This window comes from Strigops habroptila, chromosome 8 (assembly GCF_004027225.2).
Source record: "Strigops habroptila isolate Jane chromosome 8, bStrHab1.2.pri, whole genome shotgun sequence".
Classification (NCBI taxonomy): Eukaryota; Metazoa; Chordata; class Aves; order Psittaciformes; family Psittacidae; genus Strigops; species Strigops habroptila.
This window is the reverse complement of record NC_044284.2, coordinates 37,223,481-37,247,712: the sequence shown is the minus strand read 5'-3', so window position 1 is coordinate 37,247,712 and position 24,232 is coordinate 37,223,481. Positions and strand designations below refer to the sequence as shown.

The 24,232-nt window shown below is 42.9% G+C and overlaps 1 protein-coding gene across 2 annotated transcripts in view; it reads right to left on the bottom strand.

Moving 5' to 3' along the window:
* The window catches only part of TP63 (tumor protein p63), an 87,007-nt gene that overhangs the window by 46,856 nt on the left and 15,919 nt on the right, over positions 1–24,232 (bottom strand). For both annotated transcript variants that reach the window (XM_030495820.1, XM_030495821.1), the window contains exon 3: positions 4,904–5,158. In XM_030495820.1, coding sequence (XP_030351680.1) covers positions 4,904–5,158 — 255 coding nt within the window. The remainder of the gene's footprint in view (positions 1–4,903; positions 5,159–24,232) is intronic.

The window sequence follows — 24,232 nt, the reverse complement described above, 5'->3', positions numbered from 1 at the left end:
CACAGTCCTCTAATTTCATTTATAGAGATGGGAGGGTGGGGGGAAATCAGTTTTACCAGGTGGTTCAGGACACAGAATATATTTAAAATTAAAATGGAATGGAACAATCTGAAATAAAAAGACTGAGATAGCCCAGCCAAGGAATCTGTACTCTCAACCACAGAAACCTGTTATTGCTCGTGTGGACTAATTTAAGTACATTCCTTTCAGCTTCCTTAAAATGCAGCTTTTCCAAATCCACTAACCCCAGCCAGCACAATCTATTTACTTGCTTTCATGCATGTTACACAGGCTATTATCCGGCTTTGCTAGCAAAGAATGTCCAAAATCTGAGCATTTTCTTACAGCTGCAGGTACAATTGAGTTTACTGAGAACAGGAGAAGTGATCCTGACTGGAACACAGATTGCAGCTTTGCAGAGTTCTGCATTTCATAACAAAGCCCTGCAAGGACCAACCCAGATCAGCTCCAACCTACTGCAGGGCATGAGAATAAACTGCTAAACTCAGGTATTGCCAACACTTGAATTACGCAAGTCTTGCAGGGCTGGGTGTCTGTCTTCAGCAGAATCAAAAATTTGCAAACACATTTCACTTTCCATTTAAAAACTTAAAGCAATTTTTGCCTTCTTTTTCCTTAAGCCTCATGACAACCAAAAAAAGTTTCAAAAAATTTAGTAGATGCACCCTAAAGGCTCAAAAACCTGGCGGAGAATACAAACCTGTTTGTCTTTTAAAAAGTGTCTCATGACTTATAAGGTGGTATCTTGCTTATGGGGATGGGTGGATCCGATTCATTTTTTGATAGCTCGTGTTTGGCAGTAATGCTAACTTTTACTTACCTTGACATACAACTTTAATTTTTACTTTCCTGCTGCAATCGTGTTCTTCCCCATGTAACAGGTTCTGCTAGCGGCAGGTGATTGCCAAATCTCTTTTTAGGGGGAAAAGCCAGTGCAGTTGTTTGTTTATTTATTTGCACTCAGAGTGGGTGGGGAAGATCAGCACAAAACTTACTTGCACAAAGAAAAGAAATCTGAGGAGCAAACTTTTGAAATGCTTTGGTTTTCTTCTGCTGCAGAAACAAGAAAAGATATTGCGAGGCATGGGAATATGGGTATCCACAGAGGAAATATCCCACAATAAATGAAACACAGTTCTGTTTAAGTTCTTACTTCACCCAATTCATAGAGCTTCTCACTCAACCCCAACAATCTACTCTCTATCTCAGTATTACAAATGATAAATGCTGTTTCATTCATAGCATGATTTTCAAGAAGGTTTTATTATACAATGAAAGAAACTTGTGAGAAACTTCGTTCAATTTAGCCTATTAAGGCTTTTGTTTTTAAACACTTCAGTAAAGTTTCAATTGTTTAAGATTTTCCTTCTGAAAAGACTGATTAACCTGCTTATATTCTTACTTGTGTTCTCAGGTCATTAATTAAAAAAAGAAATAATCAAGGATGCTTATAAAGTCCTCTGCAATCCAATCTCAATTTGTCATCATTAATTAGTTCAACATTGCATACAAATGAAGACCTAACCTGATTAGACAGCATGTTTTACTGGAATTCCTACTTAAGGTCATGAAAGACTTCAGAGAGAAAATTTGTAATATTTTCAAAGTGAGTTGCTCATACATATGAAATTGCCCTCTCACCTAACTGCAGCTAGTGTTTCTCTCTGCAGTTTTCGGCCCTTTCCCCCCCACTAATCCCCAACTAGGAGGCCATCACAAACCTGAGCAGAGAAGCAATCCTGATGTTACACTCATCTCCCTCTCAGCCTATCCTATGCAAATAATGCTGACTTAGCAAAGGGTGCCTGCTGTCCTAGGACAATAAACCTGCCCCATAGAAAGAGTCTGCAGAACTTAGAGGGGAGTTAGGGGAAGAAAATATTTCAGGGCTATTTTCAGAGACGTAGCATGTAATCAGTGAGTACCCTGTCTGTTTTCCCCCACCTCCAAAAGAGGTAACCTTGGGATCTACACGCAATTCCAGATTATTACCTCCAAAGCATGCAGACTGGGAGCTAAATGCGCAAAGTAGCTGAGAAATCTGAAGCATCTTCACAGGTCTCTAATCCTCCCATGAAAGCACTCTTGCTTTTTAGAGAAATAAACCAGTCCTTTTACCAAGCCCACAACCTTCACTCCCATGACCTAATCTGACATGACTCAGCCTAGAGGCTCAGAGGAGCTCCAGCAAAGTATGCTGTCAGCCAGGGCAGTAGATCCCCTGCCAGTCACCACCAAAGCTTCCCAGCATGACAAGGTCGGTCAGCCTGGCTCATCCTTTCCCAAACAGGGGAAAGTGCGATATAATGGATTCCTTTACTTAATACTGTTACCTAGCGAATGGCAAGAGAGATAAAAAAAAAAAAAAAAGAACTAAGAAACAAAGCTTTCAAATTTTGGACTCTTAATAAGGGTGGGGCCATCAAGTAATTAAACTTTTAATAGGTCACTGCAGTGGAAGAAACTCTTCCAGTTGGGTAAGTTCCTAATCCATCATTAAAAAAAAGACGACAGGCATTAATCAAAGCATATGAAGTCACATATGGGGGGGGATGAGCAACTCTGAGAACTTGCTCTTGCTGAGACGATGGGGCAATCACTCCTCCTTTCATCAACATTTCATGCATGTTTCCACATTTCTCAGGACAGCAGCGGGAAAGAGAGCCTTCACGTCATTCCCCACCCACCCCTCTGATAAAGCTGTCGAACCCATATTACCAACTGCTCAAGAGCCCATGTGAAATGAGTTGGTGGATTAATTAGCAGAAGGGCAGAGCTCTGAAGATGGAAAGATGCTCTACTGTGAAAGACAAATTGATTGAAGGTCCCCAGCTGCCACTATAAGACTGTCATCATCCACTGCCAACATACAGCACACTGCCAGCTCCTGCATGAGCAGCTAAATCTAGGTCACTTAGCATAGGGACACCTGGACCACACTCACTCATCCCTGATCAGAGAGCTGTTTGGGAGCCAATTCCTTTAGTAAAATACACAAATTTAAACCCAGACAGACTCCAACAGGTACAGGAAGCACACTATCTGCTGGTAGCATGGTCCACATCAGAAAAGCAGGGGAAACTAAATGTGCTTTCCCCCGGGCTGCACATGTTTGGTGACTGTAGTCACCAAGCAGTAATTTTATTTATTTTTCAAAGACAGCATGTAATCTGATCTTTGACTACTACCTCTACCCCAGAAAGCCATTATCACTACAGTGAAACATCTTAAACACTTGCTTAACTTTAAGCCTGTGAGTAGCTCACTTGCCTTCAGCTTTGCTGGAACAGCCTACTACATACTTTCAAACCTCATTTCAAAAGACCTCTTTTGGTAGTTGAAAGGACAGCATCAAAAGCTCTGGTTCCCTGCAGCTGCGTTAGATAATTCTTTGTACCACATGTATCAAAAGAGAACAACTTTTCATATTTCCTTCAAAGGGCCTTCAGAACAGCCTTCAAAAATCCAAGGGCAGCATTTTCTTGCTCTCAGAAACAGAAAGTAGAGCTGACCACCAATTTCCTTACTTAAAGATAAGTGAAAATACAGCATACAGTGTAAGGGAAGAAACTTGGACATGAAGTGTAAACTATAGCGGAATATCACTCCCAGTACAGATAAGTAAAACATATAATTTCAACCTCGCTTAAAAATCCTCCACCATTTTATGTGTAAATAAATGAAAAACTAGGTCTTGAGCAGACCTATCACATTTTAACCCCATTTACCACAATTTTCTGAACAAAGTTATTGTTACCAGTTTTAGACAAATTTTACCAGAAAAGGCTTTTAAAATATGCATAACTTGGTGATTTATTATTATGTGGCATATTGGAGCACATGGGCTAGCTTGTTTGCTAGTTACAATACCAGCTAGATTGTATTTAAGTTTGAGCTAAAAGTAGTTCCTCAGATTAAAAAAAAGAAAGAAAGAAAGAAATGTAATGCTCTTAGCTTTTGGTAGAAAGTATATCTTTTCTACTTAAGGAGAAAAATCCCCGAGTCCCTGCTTTTATTCAGGTAGCACAGGGTAAGACATTATTCAGTGTACCTACTTCAAGTGCCTGAAGGAGAGGAAGGCAAATATTGAATGTTTTAAAGACAGCAATATTCTCCACTGCAAACATCTCTAGTCTAGAGCCATGAACTGCAAGAGGATGTTTGGCTCCAGACGCACTGTGTCCTGGGCTGTAGTTTCTAGAGCTTGAACAACCAAGCCGGCTCCACCAAAAATCAGGAGCTGGGCTTCAAGTTTCAAGCTCCATACTTTTCTTTTTTTCATATGAAAGGTACTATTCTGACAGCAAGAGCAAAGCATTAAGAAAGAAATAAACATATATACAAATAACCCAAATACCACAAGGCCGAGCAAAGCTGGTGACACTGGGGTTCCCACACCAGCTGCAAGAGGGGAAGGATATGGAGAAAAAGCCCTGCACTCCATAGGTCGGAGTAAGGACCACCACCCCCATCCTGCTGGCACAGCCCCTCACTTCAAACCTCATGCAAACCCATGGATGCTGAAGAAAGCCAAGGCAAATGCTGAAGCCATGCTTATGCCTGCCCCATGTTTTACTCTGGCATACCTGCTAGACCCAAAAGGAGAGCCACTGTTTCATCACACATGGTCTTTATGTGACTGTCATTTTGCAAGGCATTTTATTCACCTGGGATTTAGTGATATTATTGAGGGTTAAATTCCCACCACACCCTCCCAGAGCAGCCAAGATAAATCTCTCCCTTGTGTGTGACATGTCATGCACTGAACAGGACACGGGTCACTCTGTTCTTGCACAAGCCTGGATAGGTATCATATTAATAATGTCACCACTGGCATCGGGACTGAAGCCAGATAAGGAGCAAAGCAATGCTGTGTCCTTACCGTCCATGTTGCTGACTTTGCTGTGCTAGACTGTTGAAATGATACATCAAAGCTGTGAGGTCCTGGGTAGTCTGTGTTGGAAGGGATGGCTGGGGAGGGTGAGAGGGCATCAAAAGTCGAGCTGGGCTGGGCATAAGGTGAGGGGGCTGTGACACTGTTCTGTGCGTGCTCCGTGTTGTAGGGACTGGTGGAGGAAGAGCCGTTCTGGATCTGCTGGTCCATGCTGTTCAGGAGCCCCAGGTTCGTGTACTGCGGCTAGAGGCAAAGAGATACACAGGAATGTTACAGAAGAAACATTAGCACAGGCTGGCAAGCTACAGCATGGCCTTCACGATGGAGGATGCATAATCTTAGCACCACCGTACATGTATCACACCAGGTGTAAGGAGATTTGCAAAAGATACACCCCTTTTTGACTGAAACAGAAAAGTACAGCTTCTCACAGTCACAGAGTAGATCAACAGCCAAGCTAGGAAAAGAGCTTGCACATAACAAGGATGTGATTCGCAGGGCAGCAAGCCATCAGGAGGGGATAGACTCCCTATATCTGGGAACACCCAGACCGAGACCTTTTTGGAGGGACCTGATAAAAATCACTGGGTTCCTTACAGTGCAATTAGAATCATAGAATCATAGAATCGTAAGGGTTGGAAAGGACCTTAAGATCATCTAGTTCCAACCCCCCTGCCATGGGCAGGGACACCTTGCCCTAAACCACATGGCTCAAGGCTCTATCCAACCTGGCCTTGAACACCGCCAGGGATGGAGCATCCACAACCTCCCTGGGCAACCCATTCCAGTGCTTCACCACCCTCACTGTAAAGAACTTATTCCTTATATCTAATCTAAACTTCCTCTGTTTAAGTTTGAACCCATTACCCCTTGTCCTACCGCTACAGTCCCTTGGCTCTAACTTGTACAAGGCTACGTTGTCTCTGACGATCTTGCACTCTACACACAGATTGCTCCTCTTCTTGTGGATCCGATCCCTCTATGCACATAGACATTTAGGACCTCTAACTCAAGTACTAACTGCACTGAAGTGTAGCTCACTAGAGAAAAGGTTCATAACACTTAACTAGATTGCACCATGCACTCAATTCCCAGTGACGGGTCATAGACAGTAGTAGAGAGGAATTAAAGGTCTCATCAAGTAGCATGGAAGCCCACAGCATGGAATGCTTCCTCACATACTTCAGTAGTAGCAGTTCCACTGTGCATAGCACTTAAATGAGCAGACATGGTTGTGCCCCAAAACTAGCCCCCAGGTACAAAGAACATATGAAACAACTGAAGACATCAAAAACAATGGCTAGAGAATGAAGTACAGAAAAGCAAAGGACAGATTAGGGAGAGGTTAGCAGAAAAACAACATGCTTAATGCCCTCAGTTCTATATGTAGCCCTGGTCCCCGACCTCAAAGAGGTGAGAGGGGAACAAAGTTCAGGAAAAGGTGACAAGAATCAGCAAACCCTTTCAATGCTTTCCTGTAACACAGCAGTAGATGATGACTTTTCAGCCTGGAAAAGACAATGAGATGAGAGGTGGAACTCAATATGACAGAAGTGAATAAATTTCTAAATGATATGGAAAAAAGCCAATAGGAAATTAATTTTCATGATCTTTTAATAGAGTAGTTGGAGAACAGGGAGACATCTTGAGCAGGATTTTGGTTAAAACACACACAGAGTTGCTCTTCACAAAGCCCACAAATAAACACGAATTTTCTGCCACAAAATGCTGTGGATACTAAAAGTCTGCATATGTTCAAAAAGGCATCGGACAAGTTTTGCTTCAGAAAAATCCATCAAGGCAAGCATATCTGATTTTAAAAATTCTGAACCACAGAAAGTTGGAAGCTGGGAAAGCTCTCTGAGGAAAGAGAGTTACACAACTACCCTGCTTTTAGACCTCCTAAGTACCCGGCACTGGCCACGAAGACAGGGCAGTAGGCGAGCAGTATACATGGGGTTCAGCCAGGTACACTAGTCTCATCCTTGTGTGTGCCCAGCTCAGGGAGAACAGTGCCCAAAAGTCTGTGGTACCCATCCCCAACAGCTCTGGGATCAACCAGGAACACACAGCAGTAAAACACACCTGGTTCCGCTATTGGCTGCTGACATGGCTGAAGGGACCCTTGCCCAAACAGCTCATTTCCCTCTACATCCTACAGCTTCTATCCCACCCAGAGCCAACAAGCTCATGTGTATCTCAGTATTTCAGCCGGTTTCTCCTGACTTCCCTCTTCTTTCCCACAGTTGCTTCTTCTCCAGAGACAACTTGGTATTATCAGCCAAGCAGCAAAAGTTCCTTGAGTCAGACCACCAACTGCAAGACCGATAACAAAGAGCTTTCTCAATACTGGGAATCCCACCAGCCTTGTGGAAGCTTTGTGGAGCACACCATCACTCTTCCAAAGACCTGAAAAGGAATGGCAGAAGCTACCTTCTGAGCTCCCCAGGGACTTTGGACAAGCCATTTAACACCCAGCTTTGCCAATCGTTTCAGCCATGTAGGAAAACAAGCCAATCCCTTTGCAAGGATGAAGTGCCCTCACTATGTCCAAACACTTTATGATCTCAGCTGTCCTTCCAGAAAAGGAGGAAGTAGAGAAATCTAAACCCCCAACTAGAGCTCTTCCTTAGGTTACTGTTTCACTGGTAGAGGCTGGTATTTTATGGAGTTTTAATTAAAAACTCAGGGTGAGGCTGGTGCTCTGTGGTCTTCAGTGAAGCACACAGGACCTTCCAGAGATGGATCAGCTTGGTCCTATAAGCTGTGCTGGGTAGGAGGAGGTCTGGTGGAGAACAACACAGGGGACTTCATTTTGGGAGCTGGGATGGTCTGCAGAGAGAAGGAAGAGCTGGTTCCCTCCTTTGATCTGCCAGCAACGGGCTGTGTCCTTGGGCAAGCTACCTCACCTCCCCTCCACCCTCAGCCTACTTCAGGCAGCAAAGTCTGCAGGGCAAGGATTGCTCCTTACTATGTAAAAAGCGCCCTGCTTAATGGGCCTCTGTTTTGTCTGAGGCCTTCAGGCAGCAGAGTAATAAAAGCAATTACATATTGAGTCCTAATCCTGGGTGAACCAGTGACTCTCCATGTTGCCTCAGGTTAGCCATTTGTCCTCCCTGCCTCAGTTTCCCCATCTATAGCAGCGGGGATGTTATAGATGCCCAGCACCCCTGTTAGGTGGGCAAGCAAGTATCTGCAATTGGACTCAAAGCATGATAAATAGTTGACACAAGAGAAAGCAATCCAGACTGGTGGTTCTTCTTCAAAAGAAGACTGCAGCTTTGGCAATGGAGATGACAGTTATGTCTCATCTCCTGTGGGCTATTCAGCCAACCAAGACCTATTTAACGGACTTCTGGTATGTGTCTTTCCTTGAGGCTAATTCTATACAGGAGACAGAATGCTGATGTACTGCATGAGGAACAGTCTTTTTCCAGCTCAATAATTTTGTATTTAATAAAACCCCAAATCTCCCTGCCCTCCTGCTCCAGAATACTCTAATAAGACCTGAAGACTTCTCAAAAATGTAAAAGTATCACTCTGTTGTTTCATTTCTCATGGAGATTACCATCAGACACACTCCCTAACCAGCAAATGATGAAAAGGCATCTGTGATGAAAACAGTCTCCTAAACCAGCTCAGACATACAGACAACAAAACAATATTGTTTCAGCTTTCACTTAAAAACTATTTCTTCTAATCCCAGTCTACTAAAGATGATGGAGAAAGATCATCAAATGGGCAGCTGGCGTTAACAAGACTGAACAGCCTGGAAATGCTGAAGGTGCTGCCTGGAAGTCAAAGAAAGAAAAAAAAAAAAAATAAATTGCCCCATTAAAATTTAAGATATCCCTAAGAGAATCAAAGATCCTTTTCATTCCTTTCAGTCCAGGGACCATCTGTCTAAATGTTACCAGTGGAGCAGCCATTCCACCACATTTAATACACTCACACGCCACAGCTGAATGCCATGTCCCCATTTACACTTTAAATAACTATTAATCTCCTTGCACTTATCCTCATGCTGACATAAGCAGCTGTTGGACTCCCCTTATCCCCCTCTGAGTCCCACCAGCCTGCCACCTTCCCTGGCCCCTCGCTCCCCTCCCCAGGCAGGTGCTCTGTCCCAGTGACAGAGCCAGCCGCAGGGTTTGCACACACACGAGCACTAACCCTCATCTCGAAGCTATGCCCCAAGGCAGGCGGAGAGTTGTTTGCGCTCAAGGGGTCAACATCTGAGTTGCTTGCAAGGCTTTTGGAGGAATCAGATAAGGCTTTTGGAGGCACACGCCTTCTGACAACACAACAATTAGAGGGGCAGCAGGCCTGGTGAAGGCGTGCGCAGGAATTTGCCGGCTGCAATAAAACCCCTTCGCCCCAGCCACACTGTGGATGGCAGGAACAAAGAGAATAAGGAGCTGCGGGCACGTCTGCAAGGCACTGCTCTCCAAGAGGGGTCTGCAGGGTGTGTGTGTGCACACAGAGCCTCCTTTCACCATTTATATAGAAAGAAACACAACAGCATTTGATTCAGAAGTTAATTCTCAACAGGTTGGTAGCCCAGAATTTAGCAGATGCTCATGTTTTGCTGCAGTGTTGTTTAAACGACTGCAGGATGTAGTTGCACCACCAAATTCTGGCAAAAGGAGAACGCTATTTGGTGAAGAGAAATGCACACAAATCTGAAAGAACAGACTACCTAATTTTCAGTGCCTTTTTTCTCACCATCAAGTTTCTGCAACTATTAATATCACTGAGGCATTATGGAAATCTTCAGGCAAGTTTAACTGCAAATTGTTAGAGAGCTACAATTAGATCTAAGACTATGTATTTTGGAACATTGTTTCAATAATGTATCTTGAACTATCAATTTCTCTTCCTACATCCCATTAGCTTCTCTTTCAGGTTTTCATGCTAATTCACATTTCTAGATTGGGAAAGTCATGATTTCACTAGAGAGCCTGCTGAATAAAAACCCAGGCTGAAAACTGCACAATTGTTTAATCATGGTTCTGCTGCTAGGAGGACAGATCTCCCTAACGAATGTGGTGGACAAGAAGAAACCCTCCTGACCCCAGCGGCACTGGGGCGCTTGCCACAAGAGGGCAATGCAAATGTTCCACCATGCACGTCAGTTCTGATGTGCCGTGGAAGATTCCCCAACCCACTCAAGTTGGAGTCCTTCTTGTACTGCCCTTTAGCAGGAACCCACCCCAGTTCTTTGGTCACAGCCCACTTTTAAGCCTATCATGTCAACTGATAAGTGATCTGCAATGAAAACACTCCCGCCCCCCCAGTATGAAAGCACAAGGGAAGTAACACAAGTGAAGAATAGTTCTCAAGGGGACTTTCATGCTAAAAATCCCCTAAAATACACAGGTCCCACTTTTAGCCACCCAGTTATCAACCTTTCAGAGAAAGTTTTGAGAGTTTCTCCACTTGAGAAAATAAAGGAAAAGTTACCATCTTCAGGTGTAGAACACTTAGATGCCTCCACCCCTAACAAAACCCTTCATATCAACAAAAGAACGTGCATCTGTGTCGTGCACACGAACCAGCAAAATCTTAGTTTTCACTGCTGGATCTATGTGGCCAAAAGCATTGTCCAGCTACATAAAAAAACCTAGCAAAACGTCACCACTGGTGCTTATTCTCTGAAGATATGAGGTGATGAAACTAATACACTACCAAGGTTGTTAGAAACAAGAAAAGTTTGCAAGGCACTTTGCTAATTCTGTGATTTGTCCTTAACTGCACCACAGCTGATGTACCAGGACTAACAGTTGTATGACTGTAGGCCTGGTGCATCAGTAAGAGCAGCTTACAGCATTATTTCAGTGCTGAACCAGGTAGAGATTCGGATTCCTGTTGGAGAACATCTCTCAAGAGCAGCAGGATGAATGTTTTCCAGAGTGCTCAATGCCTATCAAAATCACAAGATAGACACCACAAATACATCAAGAAAAACTTAAATCAACCTAGTTTTTCTTAGCAAAGGATTTTAGTGGGTGGAAATAAAGCACTTAAACTTGACAGAAGTGCTTCTATCATAATTAACCAAGATATTGCTGACTGCAAGACTATGCATCTTTGCCAGTTGCTCAGAAGGCAGATGATAGAATACCTGATGTAGGCGCACTGCTTGTGCCATTACAAAGAAGTGCCAAGAAATAAAGGCTTCACCCATGCCCTTCAGCTAAGATCAGGGCTGAAGCCGAAAGAGATATCTAACTCACTCATCGCAATGAAAGGTGTGATTTGGTTTGCATCTCTAGCCTTTTTTCTCATCAAAAAAGTGAGACTGAAGAACTTTATGCATCAGACTTTCCACTCAGCTCACATACACCTGGACTTCACTCCTTTCAGGAGGAATAAGCTCAGTTTGGACATTTCTCCAAGCCATGAGGGGAAGACGTGCACAGATATTTCAACACCAGCTCAAGCCTAGATCCCCATAGAGAGCCAACAACAGGTCTCTTGGCCTCTGTAATTTCCACAGCTCCATTTCTAAAATAGAAACAAATCCTGTAGATGTGTTTTGAAGAGGTTTTTCCCCAGAGGTACTGTGCAGCTAAATACATCAAACATCTGGAAGCCCACAGGTAAAATAATGTGAACTGTGCACTCAATGTGAAGAGCGAGGGAACAAATTACTTTAGTTATTAACCAAAGTTATTAACAATTACCAAGATAGGTCCACAGGCACTATAGCTCCTAAGCTTTAATTACCATGTCTTATGACTTTTAGCACTGTAACAGATCAGTTTGATTTGAGTAATCTCACTGTTGTGTCATTGATTTTTCCAGGAAAAAAATGAGACTATTTCACATCCCAGCAGCATTACAGGTTCCCAGCATTATGGAGTGCATTGGACTATAAGAGGTCTTGGAGCCAGTAACTCTTATCCTGGCTTTAGACCTGCTGCAGCACAACTGAACATTTAACATCTCCTCAGCTTAATCCCACCTGGGAGCACAAATATTTCTGCATACTGTCTCCTATATTATTTAGGAGGGGATCTATTTGAGATCTACAAAGCTGTGCAATAAGCATAACCACAATAATTTTAAGACATTAAATTCAAGAATAATAAAGTAAAAATATTCTTCTTCCAAAGGTGGCAAGTCTCCTGGGGGAGGGGGGAAAAAAAAAAAAAAAAAAAGGAAAAAGAAAAAAAAAAAGAAAAAAAAATTAAGAGACTGTGTGTATCTCTCTCCACAATGGTCCTGCACAGGTATTTCATGTTAAGTAGTTAGATAACCCCAGCAGGTTGCCTGGACAGCTTCCAACACCACCTAAACACATAAAGCATAAAGTAAAGAAAAGAGAGTCCTCCATTTCACCCAGCTGGGGAGAAGGGGGGGGAGGGGAGAAGGAGGGGGGAAAGAGAGAAAATCAGAACAAAATCTTTCCTCCCCACCTCACCAACCCTTCTTCTCCACCCCCCAACCTTAAGTGACCAACTGAAATCATGGCGCGATGTTTAAAGTTCAGACATGCAAGTTTAAAAAAAGATCTCCTGCTCTGCCTCCCTAACAGAACATCCCTTCCCTTCCAGCAGTTGCCAACCAGCCTTTTGGCCAAGGCTAGCTTGGTAGACAACACACTACATAAGCTAAACAGGAGAAATCAGTGCACATCAGTAATTTGCAAACACACCCCATCACACCTGAGAAATGCTATGGCTTGCATACTGGGGTGAGGGAGGAAAGTCTGAGCAATATTTACTGGGATTAGCTATTCCAGTCTGCACACCATACCACATCTACACCCTTAAATTTACAAAAGCAGCACAATTGTAAGAGCCATACTCAGTAAGGCTGCAACCCATTTGTTTTGACTGAGACACTGTTCTATTGAACTCAGCAGAACATCCTGTTCAAGTTAAAGTCCACATATGCAGGTATTCGTAGGGTTGGAGAAGACGACAAATTAATGGAAAGCAAAATGAAGACAAGTTTCTGTCCACCCACAAGGGCTGGAAGCTTTGGAGTTGTCTTGTTCCCCTCCAGCTGTAATTGTTCTCCTTTTTAGCTAAAGCTTTGAGTTTTGCCCCTTGGTTAATTCATTTAACTCAGCAAGAAGTGTTTTTCAGGCAGAAGCAGGGTTCCTTTTAAAACAAGCACAGCCCAAAGCAGGAATGCCTGTAATTCTTGACTTCTACCACCTGCCACAGGTTCATGTAAAAGAGCTTGTCTAATTCGAGGATTATCAGAATGACAGTGCTTTCCACTTCACACAAATACTAAATCTGGACATCCTACACTGAGTAAATATTTCTACATATTTTCCAATTAATAGAAAACCAGTATCACTGACTTCCCTAGAACTGTGGTTTAAGCTTTTGTTTTTTAAAAAAAAAAAAAAAAAAAAAAAAAAAACCAACAAAAAAACCCCCAAAAAACCAAAAAAACACAAACCAAAAAACCTAACCCAAACCAACAACAAAACCAAACCAAAACAAAAACAACCCCCCCCAAAAATCTGAATTGGGTTCTTGAAAGAAAAGATCTCCTTCCATAGAAAATAATTTCATTTCTGAAAGTCAGACCTTTTATTAGACTATCTAGGCTATGCTTAGTTATTTTGAAAATTCAGAGTGTTCAAAACAGGACAAAGTCCAAGATTCAGCCCCCCACACACGGACAAACATTTCTTTACTCTAAGCTTGTGCACAGTAATTTATTTGACATGTAATTGGAAAACATATAAACAAAAAGAGGACGAAAAAAGAAAAATCATATATCATCTCGATGAAATGCAAGAAATCACGAGACATCAGAACTTCACGATCTTAAAGCAAATTGATTAAACAAACCAAACACTCAGCTTCCTAAAACTAAACCAGAGGCTGAGTTTCCTACGTTCTCCTGTTACCAGCTGGACAACACAATGTCAACAAAGATCTGAAGAGCCATAAGTACAGACGATTTGGAAAGGCACCCCCTCATGCTTCCAAGAGATGTAAACATAACCGAAGACAAAGACCTACATCAGGAAAACCAGAGACAGACTGCAAGATTTCAGCAAGGCTTTTTTTTGCCCGATTTCAGCGGCTGAGAAGAATTGTGGGATCACAGCTTGGCCATGTGCCCAGAAATCCTCCTATGTGCTGAGTTTGTATGGAAATGCTGAAAAGTTAGGGGGAAAGAAAAAAAAAAAATCTTTAAATATAAGAGGAACCAATTAAAATACAAAGGGGAAGGTGGGGTGGAGAAGCAGGGACTGGACAGGAAGACTACAGTAGTTGATTAAAGCTGCCTTGTTTCTTGACCTCTTTACTGGACAGTAACCATCGATGGTTATCAGTCATTTCAGACATGCAGCATTTTATTGTGTTGAGAGGGCAGCATTAGGCTGGACAGGATATCTGTGTGTCACATGCAATGAAAGGCTGCAGACACTGTAACCACAAAAATATGGCCATAGGGCACAAGGACAATGAATAATCGGGGTCAGAATAGCACCTGGTGTTGAAGTTAGTTGGTTAGTTACTTTTACCAAGGTAAAAAACTCCAGTTAAGCAGCATGTTAGTCAGAACAAGAAATTCAGATCATCTGCAATTTAAATAAGTCAAGCAGTTAAGGACACACCAAAAGAAGAAAAAAAAGAAAAAAAAAGCCACACACATAAACCCCCCACACCCACTCTTTGAAGCGTAGTGCAACTACGGAATATAAGAATTCGTAAGAAGAATTATAGGAGGGCAAAGGGCAAATTAAAACAAGTTAGAGCAAGCAAAAGAAAAGGGTTACACTGCAGCATGAGAGTCCCCATAGATTAAAAGGAAGATCTACTGAATCATCTATTGTATTTGGCCATTCCATCTGTCCAAACCAGGTGAGAAAACTTCTGGATGATGTTCTCGAAAGCCTGAGACACCAAACAGCAGACTGAGGAGCTTTCAAGATTGAGTGGGGAGTCAAAAGGACTGGCTGCCAAACTGATTATGCCCCAAATGCAGAGAACAAAAGGAGGCAGGGCTTTGCCTTCCAACACTTTATTTTGTATTAAAATGGCTCCTGACCTGCACCAAGCTGGTGTTGCCTGCACCCAAGTATCTGTTGGGGTTCAGTACAGCAGGATGCACAAAGTGGGGAGACCACCTAAACTACCCACCCTCTGCGGTACGTCAGAAACACAGCTTCACATCACTGCTGCAACCTACTTCTAAGACATGAGGAGGAGTTATATAGCATTTTCCAAAAAATGCCAGGCTGTGCACACACCAGATCCAAAAGCTGATATTTAGAGAGAGGAGGGTGCATGTTAGACAGACACAATGTACATGTGAAAACAGTGCTTCCTCCACAGTGACTTCACTCCATCAGCCTTACAACCATCAAGAATACTTTCCCCAACCATTTATGTCACATTACCACACCCAGGATTTCCACAGGGTTCTCTGGTATGGGCCCTCTGGTGTGTAACAGCACAACCAAATCCACTTTTCAATACCTCCCTGTCCAGTACTGCTGACTTCAGCAAACACTAAAGCACATGTCACTTACACGGTCACTTACACAGGACACAGCTTCAGAGAACTACATTTGAGGTACTTGGCAGGACAGCGCTTTTGCTATCCAAACTAAGAAGTTGACAGATTCATAGTTTGGTATGGAATCACTCACATGAACAGAAGGACAGGAACATTTTCTGGTCTTTCCATAATTTTAGTGGTGGCTAATTGCAATAAGCAAGTTAGCTAAGCTAACTGCAAGGAATTTTTAGTCATTTTTCCCCACAGTTAACCTGACTGGATGTGATTTCAATAGCCAAAGACAGGAGGGGCTCTTCCAGATTATTTTTGTGAGTAATGACGTACTTGAGCATTCGTAGTTCCTTTCAGACACACAGCACTGCGGACTGACAAAGGCTCATCTCAACTGCTTTCCCACCTTAATATTCAAGTAGTAGTTTCCTGTTGCAAAAGTATTAGATCACACCCAGCCAGTGTATGTTCTAGTTTCATTTTTAAGTACTTCTTGCACACTTATCTGCTGCTGAAAGAGGGTGGAAGGAAATTCACTCATCTATTAAGTTCTAGTCAGTCACCACCAGTGCTCCTGAGTGTGTCAAGTCTTATGCTACAGATAAAATGCAGAGTGAAACTGCAGCAGCAAGAAATCACAGTAAAAGCTTGTAGAGGCTATTGAGGATCTCAGAGATACAACTTAAACCTGCAGAATCCAAATTTTACAGAGAAGTCAGTCAAAATTTTATTCTTTTCTTTGAGCAATCACCTCCCCAAAAAGGATTCTGTCATGAACAGAAATGTCATGACATTACCTAAAACACAACCCACTCTCCCCAAAACCAAGCAAAATTATTAAATACTATAAGCCATTTCCCATGCAGCAGAGAGATCCACTTGCTGACTTGACAATTTTGCTGGCAACATCCTTAAGTCCTATAAAGTTACAGGCTGAGAGAGCGCATCCACCTATTCCTATTGTTCTGTTCACCTCCACCCCCAAGGCATCGTGCACCAGGCCTATGCATCAGGTCCCTTACGCACAGGGATTTCTGCCTCAGCAGCACAGTCAAAAAGCGCAGAGCTGCACCTCCTCACCTCTCCCCCTTCCCAGAAGTCGGCAAGATTCTTTGTATTTACTTCCTAGATGTGGATTAAAACAGAAAGATTCATATCTGCCGAGACACAATTCATCCCTTTCATTCCCAGACACTACCCCACCATAAAATATTTCCCCTTCCCTCCCTAAACTGGGCGTTTCCTCCCACTCTCTTGCCCATGGTAAAAACATTCATCTTCTTGCCATCTTGAGGAAGTTGGACTCATCTCAAATTTCACCAAGTCCCCTTGTATACCACTTCCCAAAGTCCTTAGGGGGAATTTTAATCCGGATCCAAACTCTGGAATCAATCCCAGGAGGCTACTGGGCTTCCATCAATGCATTAATTTTCAAGCATGCTCAGCCTTGCCACTTGGGTCCACTTCCAAACACAGAGGACAACTGAGCACAAGCCCAGAAATACATCACACCTTGAGCCATCTATTCTAGATACCAACACACACATCCTGGTTAAAACACTGCTCCTTTAGTTGTACCATGCAGACTCCAGGTGAAACAGCAGTGTTGGGGGATTTGCGAAAATAAAAGATGTCATTGACTGTTCTTGGATCGATTCCCAAATTGCTCAAAGATAGTACAAATAAAATAAAAAACAAACAAACAAAAAAAGAAAACCACAACCACAAAAAAAAACCCAACAGCCCATCACCAAAAAACACATATTCCATGTTTTTGTTGCTTGCTTGTGCAAGGAGCTCGTAACAGTGGTCAATAATTTCAAACAAAATCATCAAATTTAGGTTCAAATTCCCAAAGAGGATTCAAGTTTGCTTCACCAATGCCAAGAAACTAAAGCTTTCACGTGCCTTGTCTAAAACTTTCTGAACAGTCATTTCTTACTGATTTTGCTCCTTGTGTTAGAAGCCCTACAGATATAAAACACCAATTACCTTAAATCTCATCCTGCTCTATTTTCTCCTTGCTCAAGATAACTGCAAGCAGCTAAGCTAAACCTGGAAAGCCTCTAATAGTTTCTTCTTTAGAAAAGAGTTGAGACTCTCCAATAGCAGCCAGTCTGTTTCTAAGAAATAACTTCACCCCTATGTTTCACAGCACTTCCTTTTTAGCAGCTCAGCCAAATCACAAGCTGCAAACTATTGTTTGGTCTGGGCTGCTCTACTAAGGCTTTAATTTATCCCATGGCTTGCCCCTACTGGAAAGCAGCTCTTTAATCCCTCCAACAGCTACAGCATCTTCTCACAGCACAGTAAGGCTTGGATGGGAAGCTCTGTTTGGGAGACTAAAGACTGGAATATTTCTCATAAATAATTTAAAACTATAACTGAAAAAAAAAAAACCCAAAACCAAAAAAAAACCCCCCAAAACCCCATGAAGTTTTTGAAGAACAGCAAGTTTATTCACTTGGAGAGACCCACCCACATGCCTAACCATGGCTAAGCTCACATAGCGCTCTAAAGATCATGGCTTTGGTTAGTTGTAAAGGTACTCCAAGGGGATCATGGCACCAACACAGCAGAGAGTCTAGAAAACACGTGCAAGTAAAAAACCAAACACATAAACCAAGTTTGAGGTTCAACACCCTTGGAGAGAAATAATTTTCCTCTTAATTCCAGTTGATACCAAAAGTGACTTGACACTAATCCAGGCCAAGGGGCACAAACAAAGAGCCTGAGCTCATTTCTCCACTGAAGAGGATAGATGGAGTGTTGCTGTTGGTATACGAGAAGCTCCTCTCCTTTCTGATGATTTATGCAACCTTGCTTTAAAAGAGTTGCATTCATTTTATTGCCTACTCTGCACATTCTCAAGAGGCGTTGGAGGCAGTGCCAGAAAAATAACAGGGCTTAATAGTGTCTAGCGCAAATCCATCGGTGCAAGAGCTCCTTTCTGAAGCGTTTCCAGATTATTTCTTTTTTTAGTGGGAACATTTTGTAAATAGAATTTAAAATTTGCCTTGAGCCAGGCAACACCCACTTTTATTCAGCCCTTCATGATAATGAAATAAGTAGTTTCTCCACTAGTTATGGCCAACATCTTCTAGAGGAAAGAAAGTGCAAAGCGCATGCATTATACCCTCTCGCATCCCACATCCACAGTTTTCATATTGCAGATGCCATGTCTTCCTCATGGAGCTAGCAAAGTTCGTTTCTCACAGAAAAAAGAACTGCAATTGGAAATAAACCCTTCCACTAGGCATAGCCTGGCAGACAAAACCCAAAAGGTTGCCACCAGATGGGCTGAAACACACAAGGCAGACAAACCTTCTTTCTGTTTTTTCTCTATGCTCAGGAAGAAAAGAAAAGCAATTTCACTTGACTTAAAACCATTACTTCGTTATTAAAAAAGGCAAAGTAAAAAGAAAGAATAACAGCTTCTGAGGGAGCTATGATAATATAACTGGGCTTGTGTCAGAAGAAATCAGAGAATTCAGGTGTTGGTGACATTGTGGAAGATTCAAACCATCAGACTGATAAAAATAACCACTCAAAACAGCAGCTCTTGTATTCCACAAGGGATAATCCTGAACAGAAAGTGTATGGATAATTTCATCCTGTCTCAACTGAGACCATTCTACAGCAAACAAAAATGGATCCGTTACAACCACCAGTTCAAAATGTAAAACATCCTCGCTGCACTGCAATGGCAGCTCTTTTCCATCTCTCACAGTGAAAACATTTTCATTCTAGAAAATATCTAGCACTAGTTTCTTGCCAAATGAGGCAAGCTAACAATTTGCCAGCAACTGAGAAGATCCCCTGTCCCTAATTTCATACTGCTTATTAACCCTTATTCCAAGTATAGAAAATTGTAAAACGGAGATGCAATTTCCAATGTTGTCAGTGTAATTGCACTACTGCACAAACTGCAAAAACATATATTACTGAGCAGTTACGACATTTTACACATGGCCAAACTATCCCAATTTCTGCAGAAGTGTCTCACGCCACACACTGAGAAGTTAAAGCTGTGCAGAAGGACAGAACCTCATCGGATTTCATTTTTGTCTATTAAAGGACACATTCATTCTTTCCACTCACATGCAGGTTACAATCACCTATTTCTGAGCTACACCCGCACCCTTAGACTGCCAAGGTCCAGTTCCTCCATCTAAAACAGGGAGAGGATTTCTCCAGGTGACATCCTCAATTCACTGCTCAACATGGGGGGACACATTACCACTACTGTCAAGACTGACATGAACAAAATTTTCGGTAACCTATTATGAAACAACAGATGACCATCCATGGCATGACAAACCCGCTCCAATAAGTGGTTGGACCCTTATCCAAAACACACTCAACTCTTACCCTTCCCTGTGTTTTTCCCCCAGAGCAGTCCTCTTACTTCAGCTGGGAGGGAGACAGGAGCACATGGCAAGAGGCAGGTCTCAGCTTTCCACTGCTTATCTCTCTAGGCTACTTCAGTCTCTTCCTTGGCAGACCCAAAAGGGCAGTAGCACCCCCTGAGTCTTTCCAAACAACAGATACAGGCATATCTAACCTTAGGCTTTTCTATCTCAGGTTAAACCTTCGCAACTGAACTGCAGTTTTAAAACACCTCAGAGGAAAAGGTACTTGGTTATACAGGGCCTCTACATCCTTGCACAAGACTGTTGCTGCCCAAGAATAAGACACATGCCTCGCAAGCCTGCACGGAAGATGTCACATGACAAAAACTTTAGCCCCTTAAGTACAATTACAGCAAAAGCAAAGGATGGATACACATAAGTGTAGTTGGAATTGCAGCTGAACACTGTCAAGGAGCACTACCCTGAATGTATCTTCCTATTTCTTGCTCCTAATAAGAGACTGTGCCCGAATGTGCAGGGTGTTGATACCATTTCAATCAACAGAGCCCATTGAAAGGCACAGCACTCATACCTCAACCCTGTACAGCTCAGGGAAAGTTTTCCTCATGGGGATAAGGAGTTATCTGCGTACTCGGAGCCAGCAGAATCCTGAGACATTGCCACAAACAGAAGGAAAAACCACCAGGAGAGAGGGTCAGGTTTAGCCAAAACCTACCTTGATAAACCCATAGATGCTTTACACAGCATCTATCCAAGTGCTTTCAGCGTGGAATAGGATGAGATTTGGGATGTAGAGAGTATGGCACAGATAAGCCTTTCTCCCTGGTATGTCCAAACTGGAGGAAAGGAGCTGCTGGGCTGCTTTCCTGGGCAGTAGCCAGGCAGTGTCCCTCAGAGATCACTTCCTTTGCCCCAGGTTTGGCCAAGGGCCACAGAAAAGGGATGGCATGAGGAGAAGAGCCTTTGCCAAATGCAGTTGGGGTGACCATTGCCATGGGCCAAAACCAGCCAAGGAAAGCAGCAGTAGGGAGGCCACGGCTTTGCCCTCTTTGGTGTTTCACAGCCAAATCCAGGCTGACAGCAATGATAATAAACCCCAGTCACACTTTTACTATATACTAATGAAGCTGATGCTCAAAAATAAGCTACAGCTCAATTCCCAGATTCCTTACATTAATGTTTGCTGAACCAACGTGCAAGACAGCTGCAAGAAATTTTCCTCTTACTGAGGAGGCCCAGCTCCCTCAGGACATCCTTTCAGGCCACCCCCAGAGACACACATGCCTGCTCCTGCAAAGAGGAAGGACTCACATCCAGGGCACTACAGCTCAAATACACACTTGGATTATTTTTTTTAAAAGCTAAGAGGGAAAAGAAAAACAACCAAAAATGCACGCTTCTAAACAGGCTATCCTAACCCTGAAAGATATTTGCAGCAATCTGTATACGTTTTTTCTTAATTTCCAGTGTGAAGGAATGCTGCTGATAGGCCATAAAGCAAAGCACAAGATGTTTTAGTCCAAAAGAAGTTTTCCCCCACTCCCCTCCCCAAATTGTGATAAACATCTTAACGGAAAGAGATTCTTTAATTTGTCTCTCTCCTACAAAGAGCAGGAAGATATTTAGGAAGGTTGAAGGATATAATCAAAGTCATGGCACACATTTCTTATCAGTGTTTGAACAAGACGTGTTTATTCTTCTGGCACTGCTTTAATTTGATTTCAGCAAACACTCCAAACTCTACATCATCATCTCAGCCAAACTGCAGAAGAATCCAAAGTCTGCAAATAGAATCTATCACTCTCATCCTCCCCTCCTAGCACACAGGAAACTTGGACAAGACTGGACAAACTTGCAGGTACCCACTTCACACCCAATTTTGTGCATGCTCCCCCGCAAACATTTGTGCACAACACCTAAAATTCCAGGTATGGAGATGAGGTAGGAAGACACAACGAGATCCAAAGGGTTCTGTTCATCAGCACCTCGTCACCCCATTATAACCACCCCAGCGTCTCTCTCCTTTTCACATCTCCAACTCATAAACACACAGGAATGGATCTCCAGGGTCATCAAGTCCAGTGTTCTGCCAACAAAGAGCTTAATCGTTCTTATAGTCACCCCAGATCAAATGCAGGGTTAGATCAAGCTGGAAAAGTGGTTGGGGCAGGTTCCACCTCCAGCCTTTCAGGGCCGTGATTCACTTCAACACCCTTCTCCCCTCTCACAGCTTTTTCTCAACCAGATTCTGCCCATTTGGGAAGAACTTGTCATCTCACCATGGCAGCTGGCACCGTGCTTGCGGGCATGGGCGCTGTAGGCGATGGTGCAAGCTCACCACCCTGACCCTGCAGCCCGTGCAGGGGCTTGCACAAGGGCTGGTTCCCAGACTGCAGGGTGGAACACGCTGCACCACCAGTGGGTGCGAAGGGCAGAACTCAGCATTTGTAAGCAGGCAGTGAGCATCTTGGGGCACCTGGGCAAAGCACCCAAGAAATGGGCTTCAGGTGGGAGGGGACTCCCTGCTCTCAATATTAAAACTTGATTCCAGAAACTTAAAAAGCACTTAAGTTATTTTGTCTCTTTTAAAACCCAAACTACAATCTACACCAAGTTTTTCATGATTTGGTATGGGTCCCTTCTGCCCAGTCCAGTAACAGCTCCAAAATCTAAACTCCAGCAAGCACCAGATGCAACGAATTGCTACTTCTGTTTCCACACTGAGCACTTTGTTTTTTTTTTTTATTTTTTAAGGAAACAATGCCAAAGCCTACATCTTGTTTTCAGGCTTAGGATGAGCGAGGTTCATCATCACTAATATATTTTAATTGAGCATTAACAACATTCTCTCTTTCGAGACGAATCATTAGAACGGCTGCTCTTTGTCAGAAATAAAGCCAAGTCAATGTTAATTGAGTTTTCCTTCCCCAGTGTACAACAAACACTTCGTTGGGTGAACAAAGTTGGTGCACCATGTTCAAATCCAAGGTGGGAAAACAGGGTCGGGGAGGGGGAAGGAGGGCAAAATCAGAGCTAAAGCCTTTTAAAAACTCTCCTCTGACAGCAACAGTGATGAGCGGCATTTAAGTGGAGCGAGAACGCTCCTGAACGTATCGCTTCTGACAGATGAGCCCAGCAAGTCAACCATAGGGACTACACAGCCCCACCGCTGCTATTCAGCGAAAGTTGATCAGATAGCAGCAGACAAGTAATGCCAAGCAAACACTCCAAGAAGTGCTCTCTCCACATTTAAGAGTTTATAATTAACCAAGAGGAAAAAAAAGAGAAAAAAAGAGCAGCCAATTCGGGTCTTCCGTGCAGCAGAAGCAGCGAGGGACCACGTATACGATGGGTGTTTGCACTCTCTGCAGAAGGGGACAGGGAAAGCACGATGGTTTCAGTTTACCCCTTGCTCTCCCCGAATTGCAAACCTGCAATCCCAGGCATGCAAGCCCCAACTGTACTTGTAACAGGCTTTTCCTCACTAGCTATCACATCTCCTAACTGTGCTCTTGGCCCTGCAATACCTATTTTGTTTTCTTTTCCATATGGCTGAGTTTCTGTCTGCTTTGGGTATCACACCCAGTGCCCCCCACTTGAAGCATTCTGAGCGGGAGTACACACACACGCGTACACTCGCACTCACACAGAGGAGCTTTTTCTGCATTGCCATTCTGACGAGTGTCAACACAGCTGCTGTCTCCACTGGAATGTAAACCAATATTGTCGTTAGATCTCTCTCAACCCCAGGTAACTTCCTCAAAGATTTGCACAGTGTGTGGCAATTCTCTCCACTGTCACCTTACAAAGCATCAACCCAGCAGGTTAAAGACAATTAAACAACAACAACAAAAAGAACCCCAAACCCTCACACAGAAAAAATAAGAGAAAATCAAAGCTGCAACTGAAGTTTGCGTTCCACTCGTGCTCATGCAGTGCAAAGAGCAGTGGAGACCAAAACGCATCCATTGTACACACATCCATCCTCATATAATATATTTAGACAAAACCCTATATAAAATCTCACTGCTGCTGTAAGACATGAGACAAGGTACTAACAACACTGAGTAAAACAGTTATTGGTGTAGACACTAATGCAACATTTGCAGCAGACAACCTTGGTTTGCATATTATTTTACTTAAAAAGATAATCTAAGAAGGGATCTATAATGCATTTTTGGTTATTTCCTATGTACTATCCACTTTTAACCATGAGCAGCAATTTTAGCAATAAAAGACTAGTAAATGAGTTATAATGCTGTCATCACAGATACTGTTCAGAATGCTACAGGAACACAATCTGTATGCATCGCCCATAAGCGACTGTTTTGCCTTGCTTCTCCAATGAATAAAACGGTTTGGCTCATAAAGCTTCTGAAAGCAAATTCACTGTCCCAAATGTGCAGACTCAAAGATCACTCTCATTCAGGTATTTAGCACAGCAAACTCC